At 41.1% G+C, this 13856-nt stretch overlaps 2 protein-coding genes across 2 annotated transcripts; one reads left to right on the top strand and one right to left on the bottom strand.

The window, feature by feature from the left end:
- Positions 1 to 5530: 5530 nt before the first annotated feature.
- On the bottom strand, positions 5531 to 8313 carry LOC138643377 (uncharacterized). Its single transcript, XM_069732299.1, has 4 exons — positions 8100 to 8313; positions 7818 to 8016; positions 7609 to 7730; positions 5531 to 6543 (listed from the first exon to the last, which is right to left on the bottom strand). Exons 1-4 carry the CDS (start codon positions 8311 to 8313, stop codon positions 5531 to 5533), a joined length of 1548 nt encoding a protein of 515 aa, XP_069588400.1.
- LOC138643376 (uncharacterized) lies at positions 8312 to 11074 on the top strand. The gene is made up of 4 exons (XM_069732298.1): positions 8312 to 8440; positions 8594 to 8787; positions 8875 to 8996; positions 10062 to 11074. The coding sequence occupies exons 1-4, from the start codon at positions 8312 to 8314 to the stop codon at positions 11072 to 11074; spliced, it is 1458 nt and encodes a 485-aa protein (XP_069588399.1).
- Positions 11075 to 13856: the final 2782 nt, after the last annotated feature.

The following is a 13856-nucleotide window of genomic DNA, read 5'->3' as shown; positions in this document are numbered from 1 at the left end:
TATGCTACTGTGAACAACCCCTTTAAGATACTTAAAATCTGAATACTGAACCAAAGTGCCAATTTCAGACTCCATACTGGCACCTCCATGTTATTGTTTTAAAATGTCACCTCACAGGTCATTTCTTGTGGCGCTTTACAATTTATAAACCTTGTGTGGTTGAGTATGACTAATACTTTAGTATGTTACCATGTACCATTTTATTCATACCCTCTTTGTCATTTTAAATACTATATAACCAGTAACAAATAGTATAGAAGTATTCCCACATAAGAAGCTTCAATTCTCCAATAAAAGAAGAAATGTTGGTTTGAAAGTGTCATGCTGCCATCTAGTGTTCCATATGTGTGCCAAGATTAGCAAGACATGGGGAATATACACTTGTAACATAACTCTGTACAATTATCAGTAAATCAATTGGAAATTCTTACCATGTTGTTGTACATACGTGATTACGCAGCACTAGGATGTATTTATCAATAGAAATTGCGCCAGTTTTTTATTAATATCTAAAAGAATGGCATCGCCTAATTCACACTATTAGCACAAGTGACTGTCGTAATAGTAATATATTGCAGAATTTATTATCATGTTTATGAGGTGACGATATCATCATGCCCTGCAGCTATGATGTCTTATGGATTACCATACCTTGTATCAATGGTGGACCATCACTGATCAGCGGTTCCCAGCGGAGCACAGTTTGTACAGCAGAGTCGTTTTCCATCTCCAGAATCCCAGGGTAAGTCTCTCTCTATCCTGTATATGGTAAGCTCTTATGGTCAGTAAGGTCCCCTCTCTTTCTTTCTCGTCAGTGGGGTTCTGAGCAATGAGCAGTTACAAGCTTTCTAGTATTGGGATTTGTGCAAATTTATTCCCGCAAATCAAACTATAGGGGAAAATTCAATAAATTTGAATGTACAAGATCCTATAATCTATAGTTGGATATATTAATGAGCTAAACAATTATTACTTTGCAAGAGGGCACTTATTACGTGCAAGGTGTTAGGTGTCAAGTTCCCACCTCTGCACAGGGGGAATCTCAAACCATCTCCGCTGCGGTCTCCCATTCTTCTCCAGCCGCAGTGGAGTCTGCTCAGCGGAGATGTCAGTCCCTGCGTCTAGCTCAGGTTGGTACTGGATGACTGGTTACTACTGCCCTTCCAGGCTCTGTCCTTGTAGCCAGCAATGTTCAGCAGCAAGCAGGTCTTTCTGGGACTAAGTTCTGCTTTTCCCATACTGAGAATGCCCATGGGACGACCTCCCATTGGAGGTCGAGGGTCACATGCTCAGGTCCTGTTAGGGCTCCTTTTGGTCCATCTGGACGGTCTTGTACCACTGCCGCTATAAAAGGTTTGCGTGGCCGCTCGGCCATACGTTAGTGTACATTTGAAAATGTGTGTGTGTTGATGAGTGCAAGTCGTTCTTTAATCATCCCCTCCCTTGTGTATGACTGCTCACGTAAGGTGGATGTCTGCTATCTAGCGCCCGGCTGAGCTATCAGCAATAAACACATGAAACAGCATCGAATTGCTGTGACCGCCAGTGTGGTGCCTTGCGCTATTAGAGCGCTTTCCTATCCCAAGTCTGGGTGGTTAGTGGCGTCCGCCAAAGTGGCACTGCATGCACTCTTGTGCATTTAAGTTATATTTTCAGTTACTCTGACACCCCAGTTGCGGTGTTGAGCACAAGTGGTCTGAACATACTCTACTCCTGTGTCTTGGAATAGAGTCCTGAGACTCTTACTTGCGCTCTTGGTGCGGTACTGCGGCCCTGTGACGCAACAGGGTTCGCTTCCTTCACACAGGGTGAAGTTAACCCATGTGTGTATCCACATTGTACCGCCATATAGTCCATCATTACTCAGCAGCAGGTTCCATCTCTGCATGGTGGACCCCGGGCTGCGAACGCACCTTATACCATCTCTCTTATAATTTGGTGCGTTCCGCTAGCACTAACACAAGGGGACCCTAAAGTCATTACAACTTTTACAGGTGGCACTTAGACAATACTTCTAGTTGTGGAAGGAGGTTTACTACACGTTAATTAGCATAAACCAGGGGTCACCGACTAATTATGCCCTTAATATGTGGCTCGCAGCTAGAGCCACTCTCGGAGGGCACAGGACACTGTGAAACAGGTAAAACCTGTGGTTCGGCAGTGAGTTATGGGAAGCATTGCTCTTTCTGCGGTTCAACACTACTGTTATAGAAGAAAGCTCAGCTGTTAGGCTTGTCACGGACTTGAGGTTAAATGAGAAAAAAATGGGGTGGGTGTTCCATTTAAAGGCAACCTGTCACCAGTTTTTTTGCTCAGAGTCATAAACCATGCCAATGCCCTTTAACATCATAAGAATGTGGTTCCTGCAGCCCCTTTAAATCATCAGGCGTGCCCCTGTATACCTCCGAAAAAGTATTATATTTGTCCAGCGCTATATGCCCCACATCCTCTAATTGTAAGTGGATGACGTCTCTCCATCATCCACGAAGTGCCCGAAGTCTTGCAGGCGCTATACAGCACAGTTAGGCATGACTGCACAGCTCTCTAATTCCACTGCGCAGGCGCAAGACTTTAGGGACTACGTGGATGACTGAGAAATGTCATCCACATACATGCAGTTAGAAAAGGCAGGACATACAGTACGGGATAAGTATAAAAAACTTTTTCTGAGGTACTGTACGTCTGAGAATAATCTCTGCTTCAAGTCTCCTATTGAATAAAGTTAAAAAAAATTAAGTTTTGAAAAGCATAAAAAATACAAGTTCAAAATCAACTCTCTGCCCCATTAAAAATAAAACAATTGAACAAAATACCTGCATTTGGTATCGCTCCGTTCAGAAATCTCAGATCTATAAAAATATACAGTAAATTAATTTGATTGGTAAACGGAGTACCGAGAGAAAAAATCAAAACAACAGAACTACTTTTTTGGTCGCCGCAACATTGCAATAAAGTGAAATAACAGGTGATTAAAACATTGTATCTACACCATAATGGTATGAATAAAAATATCTGCTCAGGGCACAAAAAATGAGCCATCACCCATCCCCAGATCCTGAAAAAGTACATCACGGGTCTTGGAAAAGAGCAAAAACGTTTTCTTAAGCAAATTTCAGATTTTTTTCACAACTTAAAAAAATAAACCATACATGTTTGGTATCTGCGAACTTGTACTAACTTGGAGAATCATATTACTTTATCAATTTTACAATATGATGAACATAGTAAATAAAAAAAAACAATTGTGGAATTGCATTTTTTGCAATTTGAGCACATTTGGAATTTTCGTTATGTTTTCCAGTTCACTTTATGGTAAAAATCAATTATGTTATTCAAAAGTACAACTCGTCTCGTTAAAAACATGCCCCCTTACGGACATATAGACGGAAAAACAGTATAGTTATGGCTCTTGGAAGAAGGGAAGGAAAAAATGAAAATGAAAAATGGAAAATCGCTGGGGGGGGGTGAAGGAGTTGAAGAGGCTCTTTGGGGAAGGGCATTATTTTAAAAGGGCAGTAGGGGCATTATTGTTAAGGGGGCACTCATTTGGTATTATTAATTTTGGGGACACTTGTGCCTTTAGTAAGCGGGCACCTGGAAGGTATTATTAGTTTAAAAATGATGTACTATAAAGAAAGAAGAAAAGAGAAGCGCAAAGAGGTGCACACTGAGCCAATGTAATCAATATAAACAAATCTTTATTGAGACCAAAACTTCAGTGCTAAACTTTAAAAACATACATTAAAAACAGCATAAAACATATGCCTATACACACTACTTTCAATGTCCTCTGTATGGGGACATGATAGAAACCAGACCCCCTAGGAAAAATAATCCTGTGGCGTAGCTCCGTGAGTTGCAAAATAGTATAAAGTCAGAGCAATGCAGATAAGTGTCCTGTGGTGCCGTCCTGACGTGGTTTAATAATGTCCAAAATAGATATCCGGCTCTTGTTATATATAATAATACTATGATATCCCAAGGTTTAGATGACTAATTAAGAACATGCAGATATCCATTTAATATGTCCACTAAGTACTAAACAATGAGCCCTTCATATATTGTGGGCATGGAAATGCACATAAACAATATTATGATACATTTAGAAAAAAAAAAAAAAAAAAAAAAAAAAACAGAAATGGAACCACAGGCATCACCCACTGCATGTGAAGATAAATAAGTAATATACTCACTAGGAGACAGGGTCTGGAGGCTCCCTACGCGTATCGCCACTCCTGGTGGCTTCGTCAGGGGAAATGATGATATACAAGTCGTGTCCAGCATATATAGCGTAAGTGCACTTACTTATTGGTCAGCTAATGCCGACACCTGTGTTCGGCAGTCTCTGACCAATAGGAACCAGTCAGTAAGTCTTGAGTGGGGATAAGTAAAACCTGTCCTTATTTGTAGACGGTCTAATTATGTCACAGTTCCCCTCCCTTCTCTGCTGTGCAATGTAGACTCCGATTGGTGAAGTGAAACTTGTGAGAAGTTCCCTTGGTTACCGAGCGTCTTAGAGGCCTGACGTCAGTCCAATAGGTGTCCTCCATTTTCCACGTCTGCGCAATGCGAACAAAATGCATCTTAATTATACAGCGTCCTGGAACCGGACATTTGTCTTTCAATGCAGGCCGCTTTTGCGCCTGCGTGATACGCTATTACTAAAGTCCGGCGCCAGCCCTATAATGACTATTTACTGAATGCGTTTGCGCAGTACTTGCGGAGAAATCATACCTATAAAATACATTTTTCTCTTTTGGAAAACTCCATAGTTAATTAGGAAAAAAAAAAAAAAAAAAAAAAAAAAAAAAAAAAAAATTGTTTATCTCCTTTGTGCACCTGCGCAGTGCTATCAAAATCTGGGAAAATCATGTCTATTGTAAAGCCATACGGGCATGAGTTGCCAGCTGCAAGATATACTAATTGTGCATCTATGCAATATAATCCCCTAATTGCCTGGCGTCTGGAGATACAGACGCTGGTCCACTAATGTAGATATACTTTACACCTGCACCATATTCCGATAGTAAGCGTCCGCTAGTCGCGCCTGCGCAGTGCGACCAAAATACATCACTTCATAGTTTCTTGGCGTCCTAGAAACCAGACGCTGATCTACCGATATGGTTCGCTTATTGCGCCTGCACGACGCGCTGTTGCTAGAGCCCATCGCCAGCCCTATAACCACCATTACTAAGTATGCCTACGCAATATCTACAGGGAAGTCATTCCTATAATAATTCGTTCTTAGAACTCCATTGTTGATGAGGTAATAGTAAATCTCTTGTTATTCCTACACAGTGTTTATTAAGATCCAGAAAAGTCCTATCTATTGCCTTACGGGCATCAGTTTTCCACTAGATGATAAACTGTTTGTGCATCTATGCAATACAGAACGCTGTTAACCAAGCGTCCAAAAATACGGACTCTGGTCCACTAGTGTGAGTAATATTTTACCATGTTATCCCAAGAGAGAGAAAAAAAAAAAAAAAAAAAAAAAAAAAAAAAAATTAAAAAATGATGATGAACCCATCTAGGGCAGAAGGAATCCTGTATAGAGGAGATCCTCATTGAGGCCCCCTGGTGATACTGATCCCAACTGGTATATCCAGCGGGCCTCTAGTCTGAGCAATTCCCCCTGTCTGTCCCTTCTGCGGATATTTGGTGGAATTTTCTGCAGGCCGGTAACCCGCAGATCCCGAGTATTGCTAGAATGAACCTGCAAAAAATGCATGGCTACTGTGGAAACCATTTTGCCTTTGGATATATCTTGTTTGGCGCAATTAATATTAGAGATATGCTGTTGTACTCTTTTGCGAAGCTCCTGGGAAGTCTGTCCTACATAGGTCTTGGGGCAAGAGCATGTCAAAGCATAGATCACATTAGATGTTTTACAGTTCATATAGTCCTTTAAATTATACTCAGTCCCATCTAGGGGATTGGCAAAGCAGGAGCCCCTGCTTACCAACGAGCAAATATTGCATTCCCCGCATGGATACATACCTCTGAGGGTACATCCCCTGCCCAGTTTCAAAGTTGGTTTAATAAAGTGGCTCCTTGAGAGGGAGTCTCGTAAATTTGGTGCCCTCCTAGCTGTAATTAGAGGGCGCTCTGGTACAAGGTCTGTCACCTTAGGGTCTGTTTTCAGGATGTTCCAGTGTCTCCTGAATAATTCGGAGACTTCCTTCCAATGATTGTGGAATGTAGTTATATACCTGAGTTCGTTATCCACTTTCCTGTTTCTCGGTTTTAACAGTTGTGTCCTTGGGATAGATTTAGTTTGCTGTAGGGCATTTTTTATAATCGATCTCGGATAACCTCTTGCCTGCAGACGCGTTGAGAGGGCCTTAGCTTGAGAGCAAAAATCACTCTGTAGGGTACAGTTCCTCCGGATTCTGTGAAATTGACCAGTAGGTAAATTTTTCTTCAGATGATGAGGATGGAAACTTTTAAAATCCAATAATCCATTAGCTGCCGTGTTTTTCCGGAACAGGTCTGTATATATGATGTCATTTTGACGGATGAGTCTTAGATCTAGAAATCCCACTGTAGACAAGGATATTTCAAAGGTTAAATAAATGTTATATACATTATCATTCAGCATCCGGAGGAAGTCCTCACATCCCTCCCTTGAGCCTGCCCAGATAAAAAAAATGTCATCGATAAACCGAAACCAATATAAAACATTTTCTCTAAAGGCCCGCGACGGGTACACGCTGGTCTCCTCCCACCAACCCATGAAAAGGTTGGCAAAGGAAGGAGCACAGCGGGCACCCATCGCGGTACCCGATAACTGTTTGAAAAAAGAAAAATCAAATATAAAATAATTGTGTGTTAACACAAACCTGAGCAGGCTCAAAAGGAAGGAATTATGTGGGAGCTCCCCAGGATGCACTCTTCTTAGAAAATGATCTACTGCCCTTAATCCGTCATCATGTGCAATGCTGGTGTAAAGAGCAGAAACATCGGCTGTCACCAGCCAGGCCTGCTCTGGCAGTCTCACATCTTTCAATTTCTCTATGAGATGTGTTGAATCTCTGATATAGGACGGCAAATCCTGTACCAACGGCTGAAGAAAAAAGTCTATGTATTCACAGGCTCTTTCCCCTATACCTCCAATACCCGAGACGATAGGTCTTCCAGGAGGGCACGTGAGATTTTTATGGACTTTAGGTACCAAGTAGAATGTGGGAATCACTGGTTTTTTTACAAATATATAGTCTCTTTCTCTTTTTCTAATCACTCCCTCCATCAGTGCTGCATCCAGTAGCCTTTCCAGCTTCCCATTAAATACTAGTGTAGGATCCGACGGCAATTTCACATAGTTTTTAATGTTGGTCAGTTGTTTAGACACCTCTTCCAAATACATCTCTATTGGCCACAGAACTACATTCCCCCCTTTGTCTGCCTCCTTTATAAGGAATGTCTTGTTGGTTTTTAAGCCAGCCAAGGCCTTCCTGTCAGTCACTGACAAATTTTGTTCTTTATTTTTGATTATTGGTAGTTTATGTATATCTGCCTTGACCACTTCAAAGAAGGTTTTAACCGAAGGTACGAGAGACAAGGGAGGAGTAGTAGTAGAGGGTAGTCTATGAGGAAAGCTTTTCCTACCTGCAGTGTCATCGTTTTCATTCAGGAGTTCCAGGAGATCGTGAAAAACCCGTCTATCTACTGTCGCTGTGGAGTCCGGAAAAAGTTCTGGTTTATGATGTAATGCTTTCAAGACAATTTTTCTGCAAAATAGATATAGATCTTTAATAACGGTAAACTTATCCGTAGTTAGCATGGGAGAAAAAGTGAGACCCCTCTGAAGAACTGACCTCTCTGCCTCAGACAAAGTATATGTGGATAGGTTAATGATTTGGAGCTGGTTATTAGTTATTTCTGGCGCCTGCTGCTCTTCTTCTGCCCTAGCATGGGCTGATAGCGTGGTCGCCTGTTTTTTCTTATTTCTCTTTCCCCGCCTTGTCCTCCGTCCGTGTCGCTTGTGTCTGAGGCTAAAAAATCGCTCAGACTGCTCTCAGCTGTGGCCCCCATGTCCTGTTGATTTGTTGCAAAAAATGGTCTTTTATTACCCGAATGTTTCCACCTGTAGGCTGTACCCTTTTCATAATCCTGTTTGTCCCGTTGTAATTTAGTTTTCTTTCCTGTCATGATCTCCTGCTCAAATTTCGTAATCGTGTCCTTTAGATTTTTTTGAAAAGGCTGTACTTGTGTTATAGGGTCATAGGTCGACAGTTGTGCCTCCAGATTCTTTATTTTTTGTTTAAGGGTTGATAACGTCTCATTATCATGTTGTAATAACAGATTAAGCATGATTCTTGAGCACTGTGCCAGGCCTGCCTCCCAGATGCTTTTAAAAACCGGAGTGACTTCCCAGGCCGGAAAAATTTGCACCCTCAATCCTCGAGGAAAAATGGATAATTTTAGATACTGTTCTAAAGTTCGAACATTCCACCACAGGAAAGAAAACTAAATTACAACGGGACAAACAGGATTATGAAAAGGGTACAGCCTACAGGTGGAAACATTCGGGTAATAAAAGACCATTTTTTGCAACAAATCAACAGGACATGGGGGCCACAGCTGAGAGCAGTCTGAGCGATTTTTTAGCCTCAGACACAAGCGACACGGACGGAGGACAAGGCGGGGAAAGAGAAATAAGAAAAAACAGGCGACCACGCTATCAGCCCATGCTAGGGCAGAAGAAGAGCAGCAGGCGCCAGAAATAACTAATAACCAGCTCCAAATCATTAACCTATCCACATATACTTTGTCTGAGGCAGAGAGGTCAGTTCTTCAGAGGGGTCTCACTTTTTCTCCCATGCTAACTACGGATAAGTTTACCGTTATTAAAGATCTATATCTATTTTGCAGAAAAATTGTCTTGAAAGCATTACATCATAAACCAGAACTTTTTCCGGACTCCACAGCGACAGTAGATAGACGGGTTTTTCACGATCTCCTGGAACTCCTGAATGAAAACGATGACACTGCAGGTAGGAAAAGCTTTCCTCATAGACTACCCTCTACTACTACTCCTCCCTTGTCTCTCGTACCTTCGGTTAAAACCTTCTTTGAAGTGGTCAAGGCAGATATACATAAACTACCAATAATCAAAAATAAAGAACAAAATTTGTCAGTGACTGACAGGAAGGCCTTGGCTGGCTTAAAAACCAACAAGACATTCCTTATAAAGGAGGCAGACAAAGGGGGGAATGTAGTTCTGTGGCCAATAGAGATGTATTTGGAAGAGGTGTCTAAACAACTGACCAACATTAAAAACTATGTGAAATTGCCGTCGGATCCTACACTAGTATTTAATGGGAAGCTGGAAAGGCTACTGGATGCAGCACTGATGGAGGGAGTGATTAGAAAAAGAGAAAGAGACTATATATTTGTAAAAAAACCAGTGATTCCCACATTCTACTTGGTACCTAAAGTCCATAAAAATCTCACGTGCCCTCCTGGAAGACCTATCGTCTCGGGTATTGGAGGTATAGGGGAAAGAGCCTGTGAATACATAGACTTTTTTCTTCAGCCGTTGGTACAGGATTTGCCGTCCTATATCAGAGATTCAACACATCTCATAGAGAAATTGAAAGATGTGAGACTGCCAGAGCAGGCCTGGCTGGTGACAGCCGATGTTTCTGCTCTTTACACCAGCATTGCACATGATGACGGATTAAGGGCAGTAGATCATTTTCTAAGAAGAGTGCATCCTGGGGAGCTCCCACATAATTCCTTCCTTTTGAGCCTGCTCAGGTTTGTGTTAACACACAATTATTTTATATTTGATTTTTCTTTTTTCAAACAGTTATCGGGTACCGCGATGGGTGCCCGCTGTGCTCCTTCCTTTGCCAACCTTTTCATGGGTTGGTGGGAGGAGACCAGCGTGTACCCGTCGCGGGCCTTTAGAGAAAATGTTTTATATTGGTTTCGGTTTATCGATGACATTTTTTTTATCTGGGCAGGCTCAAGGGAGGGATGTGAGGACTTCCTCCGGATGCTGAATGATAATGTATATAACATTTATTTAACCTTTGAAATATCCTTGTCTACAGTGGGATTTCTAGATCTAAGACTCATCCGTCAAAATGACATCATATATACAGACCTGTTCCGGAAAAACACGGCAGCTAATGGATTATTGGATTTTAAAAGTTTCCATCCTCATCATCTGAAGAAAAATTTACCTACTGGTCAATTTCACAGAATCCGGAGGAACTGTACCCTACAGAGTGATTTTTGCTCTCAAGCTAAGGCCCTCTCAACGCGTCTGCAGGCAAGAGGTTATCCGAGATCGATTATAAAAAATGCCCTACAGCAAACTAAATCTATCCCAAGGACACAACTGTTAAAACCGAGAAACAGGAAAGTGGATAACGAACTCAGGTATATAACTACATTCCACAATCATTGGAAGGAAGTCTCCGAATTATTCAGGAGACACTGGAACATCCTGAAAACAGACCCTAAGGTGACAGACCTTGTACCAGAGCGCCCTCTAATTACAGCTAGGAGGGCACCAAATTTACGAGACTCCCTCTCAAGGAGCCACTTTATTAAACCAACTTTGAAACTGGGCAGGGGATGTACCCTCAGAGGTATGTATCCATGCGGGGAATGCAATATTTGCTCGTTGGTAAGCAGGGGCTCCTGCTTTGCCAATCCCCTAGATGGGACTGAGTATAATTTAAAGGACTATATGAACTGTAAAACATCTAATGTGATCTATGCTTTGACATGCTCTTGCCCCAAGACCTATGTAGGACAGACTTCCCAGGAGCTTCGCAAAAGAGTACAACAGCATATCTCTAATATTAATTGCGCCAAACAAGATATATCCAAAGGCAAAATGGTTTCCACAGTAGCCATGCATTTTTTGCAGGTTCATTCTAGCAATACTCGGGATCTGCGGGTTACCGGCCTGCAGAAAATTCCACCAAATATCCGCAGAAGGGACAGACAGGGGGAATTGCTCAGACTAGAGGCCCGCTGGATATACCAGTTGGGATCAGTATCACCAGGGGGCCTCAATGAGGATCTCCTCTATACAGGATTCCTTCTGCCCTAGATGGGTTCATCATCATTTTTTAATTTTTTTTTTTTTTTTTTTTTTTTTTTTTTTCTCTCTCTTGGGATAACATGGTAAAATATTACTCACACTAGTGGACCAGAGTCCGTATTTTTGGACGCTTGGTTAACAGCGTTCTGTATTGCATAGATGCACAAACAGTTTATCATCTAGTGGAAAACTGATGCCCGTAAGGCAATAGATAGGACTTTTCTGGATCTTAATAAACACTGTGTAGGAATAACAAGAGATTTACTATTACCTCATCAACAATGGAGTTCTAAGAACGAATTATTATAGGAATGACTTCCCTGTAGATATTGCGTAGGCATACTTAGTAATGGTGGTTATAGGGCTGGCGATGGGCTCTAGCAACAGCGCGTCGTGCAGGCGCAATAAGCGAACCATATCGGTAGATCAGCGTCTGGTTTCTAGGACGCCAAGAAACTATGAAGTGATGTATTTTGGTCGCACTGCGCAGGCGCGACTAGCGGACGCTTACTATCGGAATATGGTGCAGGTGTAAAGTATATCTACATTAGTGGACCAGCGTCTGTATCTCCAGACGCCAGGCAATTAGGGGATTATATTGCATAGATGCACAATTAGTATATCTTGCAGCTGGCAACTCATGCCCGTATGGCTTTACAATAGACATGATTTTCCCAGATTTTGATAGCACTGCGCAGGTGCACAAAGGAGATAAATAATTTTTTTTTTTATTTTTTTTTTTTTTTTTTTTTTTTTTTTTTTTTTTCCTAATTAACTATGGAGTTTTCCAAAAGAGAAAAATGTATTCTATAGGTATGATTTCTCCGCAAGTACTGCGCAAACGCATTCAGTAAATAGTCATTATAGGGCTGGCGCCGGACTTTAGTAATAGCGTATCACGCAGGCGCAAAAGCGGCCTGCATTGAAAGACAAATGTCCGGTTCCAGGACGCTGTATAATTAAGATGCATTTTGTTCGCATTGCGCAGACGCGGAAAATGGAGGACACCTATTGGACTGACGTCAGGCCTCTAAGACGCTCGGTAACCAAGGGAACTTCTCACAAGTTTCACTTCACCAATCGGAGTCTACATTGCACAGCAGAGAAGGGAGGGGAACTGTGACATAATTAGACCGTCTACAAATAAGGACAGGTTTTACTTATCCCCACTCAAGACTTACTGACTGGTTCCTATTGGTCAGAGACTGCCGAACACAGGTGTCGGCATTAGCTGACCAATAAGTAAGTGCACTTACGCTATATATGCTGGACACGACTTGTATATCATCATTTCCCCTGACGAAGCCACCAGGAGTGGCGATACGCGTAGGGAGCCTCCAGACCCTGTCTCCTAGTGAGTATATTACTTATTTATCTTCACATGCAGTGGGTGATGCCTGTGGTTCCATTTCTGTTTTTTTTTTTTTTTTTTTTTTTTTTTTCTAAATGTATCATAATATTGTTTATGTGCATTTCCATGCCCACAATATATGAAGGGCTCATTGTTTAGTACTTAGTGGACATATTAAATGGATATCTGCATGTTCTTAATTAGTCATCTAAACCTTGGGATATCATAGTATTATTATATATAACAAGAGCCGGATATCTATTTTGGACATTATTAAACCACGTCAGGACGGCACCACAGGACACTTATCTGCATTGCTCTGACTTTATACTATTTTGCAACTCACGGAGCTACGCCACAGGATTATTTTTCCTAGGGGGTCTGGTTTCTATCATGTCCCCATACAGAGGACATTGAAAGTAGTGTGTATAGGCATATGTTTTATGCTGTTTTTAATGTATGTTTTTAAAGTTTAGCACTGAAGTTTTGGTCTCAATAAAGATTTGTTTATATTGATTACATTGGCTCAGTGTGCACCTCTTTGCGCTTCTCTTTTCTTCTTTCTTTATAGTACTGTATTTATAAGCGCATTGGTAGCACCGGGCATATATGGTGAGAAATATTTAGGTGGTGCCCGCTCGACTTTCTTTTTCTGCCTATTAGTTTAAAAATGACACTCAATACAGTATTACTTGATAAGGGGCACTGAAGGGGCACTATTATTGGGAACTCAAGCCATTATTACTTTATAATTGGGGCACTCAGGGCATTTTTACTTTTTAAGGAAGTGCTGAAGTGACATTATTACTTTATAAGCCCAGTTTCACATGTTTTTCTCTCATACAGGAAAAAGTGGCTGTGTTTTTTCACTGTGCTGAAACCTTCTTTGGTCCATGTGTCAATTTTTACAATTTTTGTTGAATCCGTTTTTCACGTGTGAAGAAACGCCTCAATTTGTATATTTGATTTCTTTGTAATATATTAATGTACGTTTTAATAAGTTTATAGATAGATATGGTCAGATTTACAAAGATGGTCTAATTTTCAGATAGTAAAAAGTTAGATTAGACAAATTGATTAAAATGGCTCATTCTGTTGAATAAATCTGACGTATTCTTAGACTGTCAAATTTGGTTAGACGTATACTGTATTTAGAATAGTAAATCTCCTCCATTGGTTTAAGCTCTGGCTGCTATATATTCAATTCTAGCGTCATGCTGATGTACACCTCCAATAAATTTAACAACTACAGCAATCAAATATATATGTAGAATATGTTTCTCAGGCATTAGAAATGTCTGCAATTATCCAATGGGATAGACCATTATTCCACTAATCCTGTAGTTAAAAGGGAGGAGGTGTATTATTATTGGTGCTTACATTCGCCTGTCTCTCCAAATTGGAGCTTTTGTCCTGACCTGTTGAAATGATATCCAGGGT

This window comes from Ranitomeya imitator, chromosome 6 (assembly GCF_032444005.1).
Source record: "Ranitomeya imitator isolate aRanImi1 chromosome 6, aRanImi1.pri, whole genome shotgun sequence".
NCBI lineage: Eukaryota > Metazoa > Chordata > Amphibia > Anura > Dendrobatidae > Ranitomeya > Ranitomeya imitator.
This window is presented reverse-complemented; position numbering and strand designations above follow the sequence as displayed.

Coding starts and splice junctions, on each gene's coding strand:
- LOC138643377 (XM_069732299.1), bottom strand. CDS start 8,313: ATGCTTAATCTGTTATTACAACATGATAATGAGACGTTATCAACCCTT. Junction 8,017..8,099: donor CAAACAGGATTATGAAAAGG/GTACAGCCTACA, acceptor GCCACAGCTGAG/AGCAGTCTGAGCGATTTTTT. Junction 6,544..7,608: donor TGAAAACGATGACACTGCAG/GTAGGAAAAGCT, acceptor CCTTGTCTACAG/TGGGATTTCTAGATCTAAGA.
- LOC138643376 (XM_069732298.1), top strand. CDS start 8,312: ATGATTCTTGAGCACTGTGCCAGGCCTGCCTCCCAGATGCTTTTAAAA. Junction 8,441..8,593: donor ATTTTAGATACTGTTCTAAA/GTTCGAACATTC, acceptor AGCTGAGAGCAG/TCTGAGCGATTTTTTAGCCT. Junction 8,788..8,874: donor ACTTTGTCTGAGGCAGAGAG/GTCAGTTCTTCA, acceptor TCTATTTTGCAG/AAAAATTGTCTTGAAAGCAT.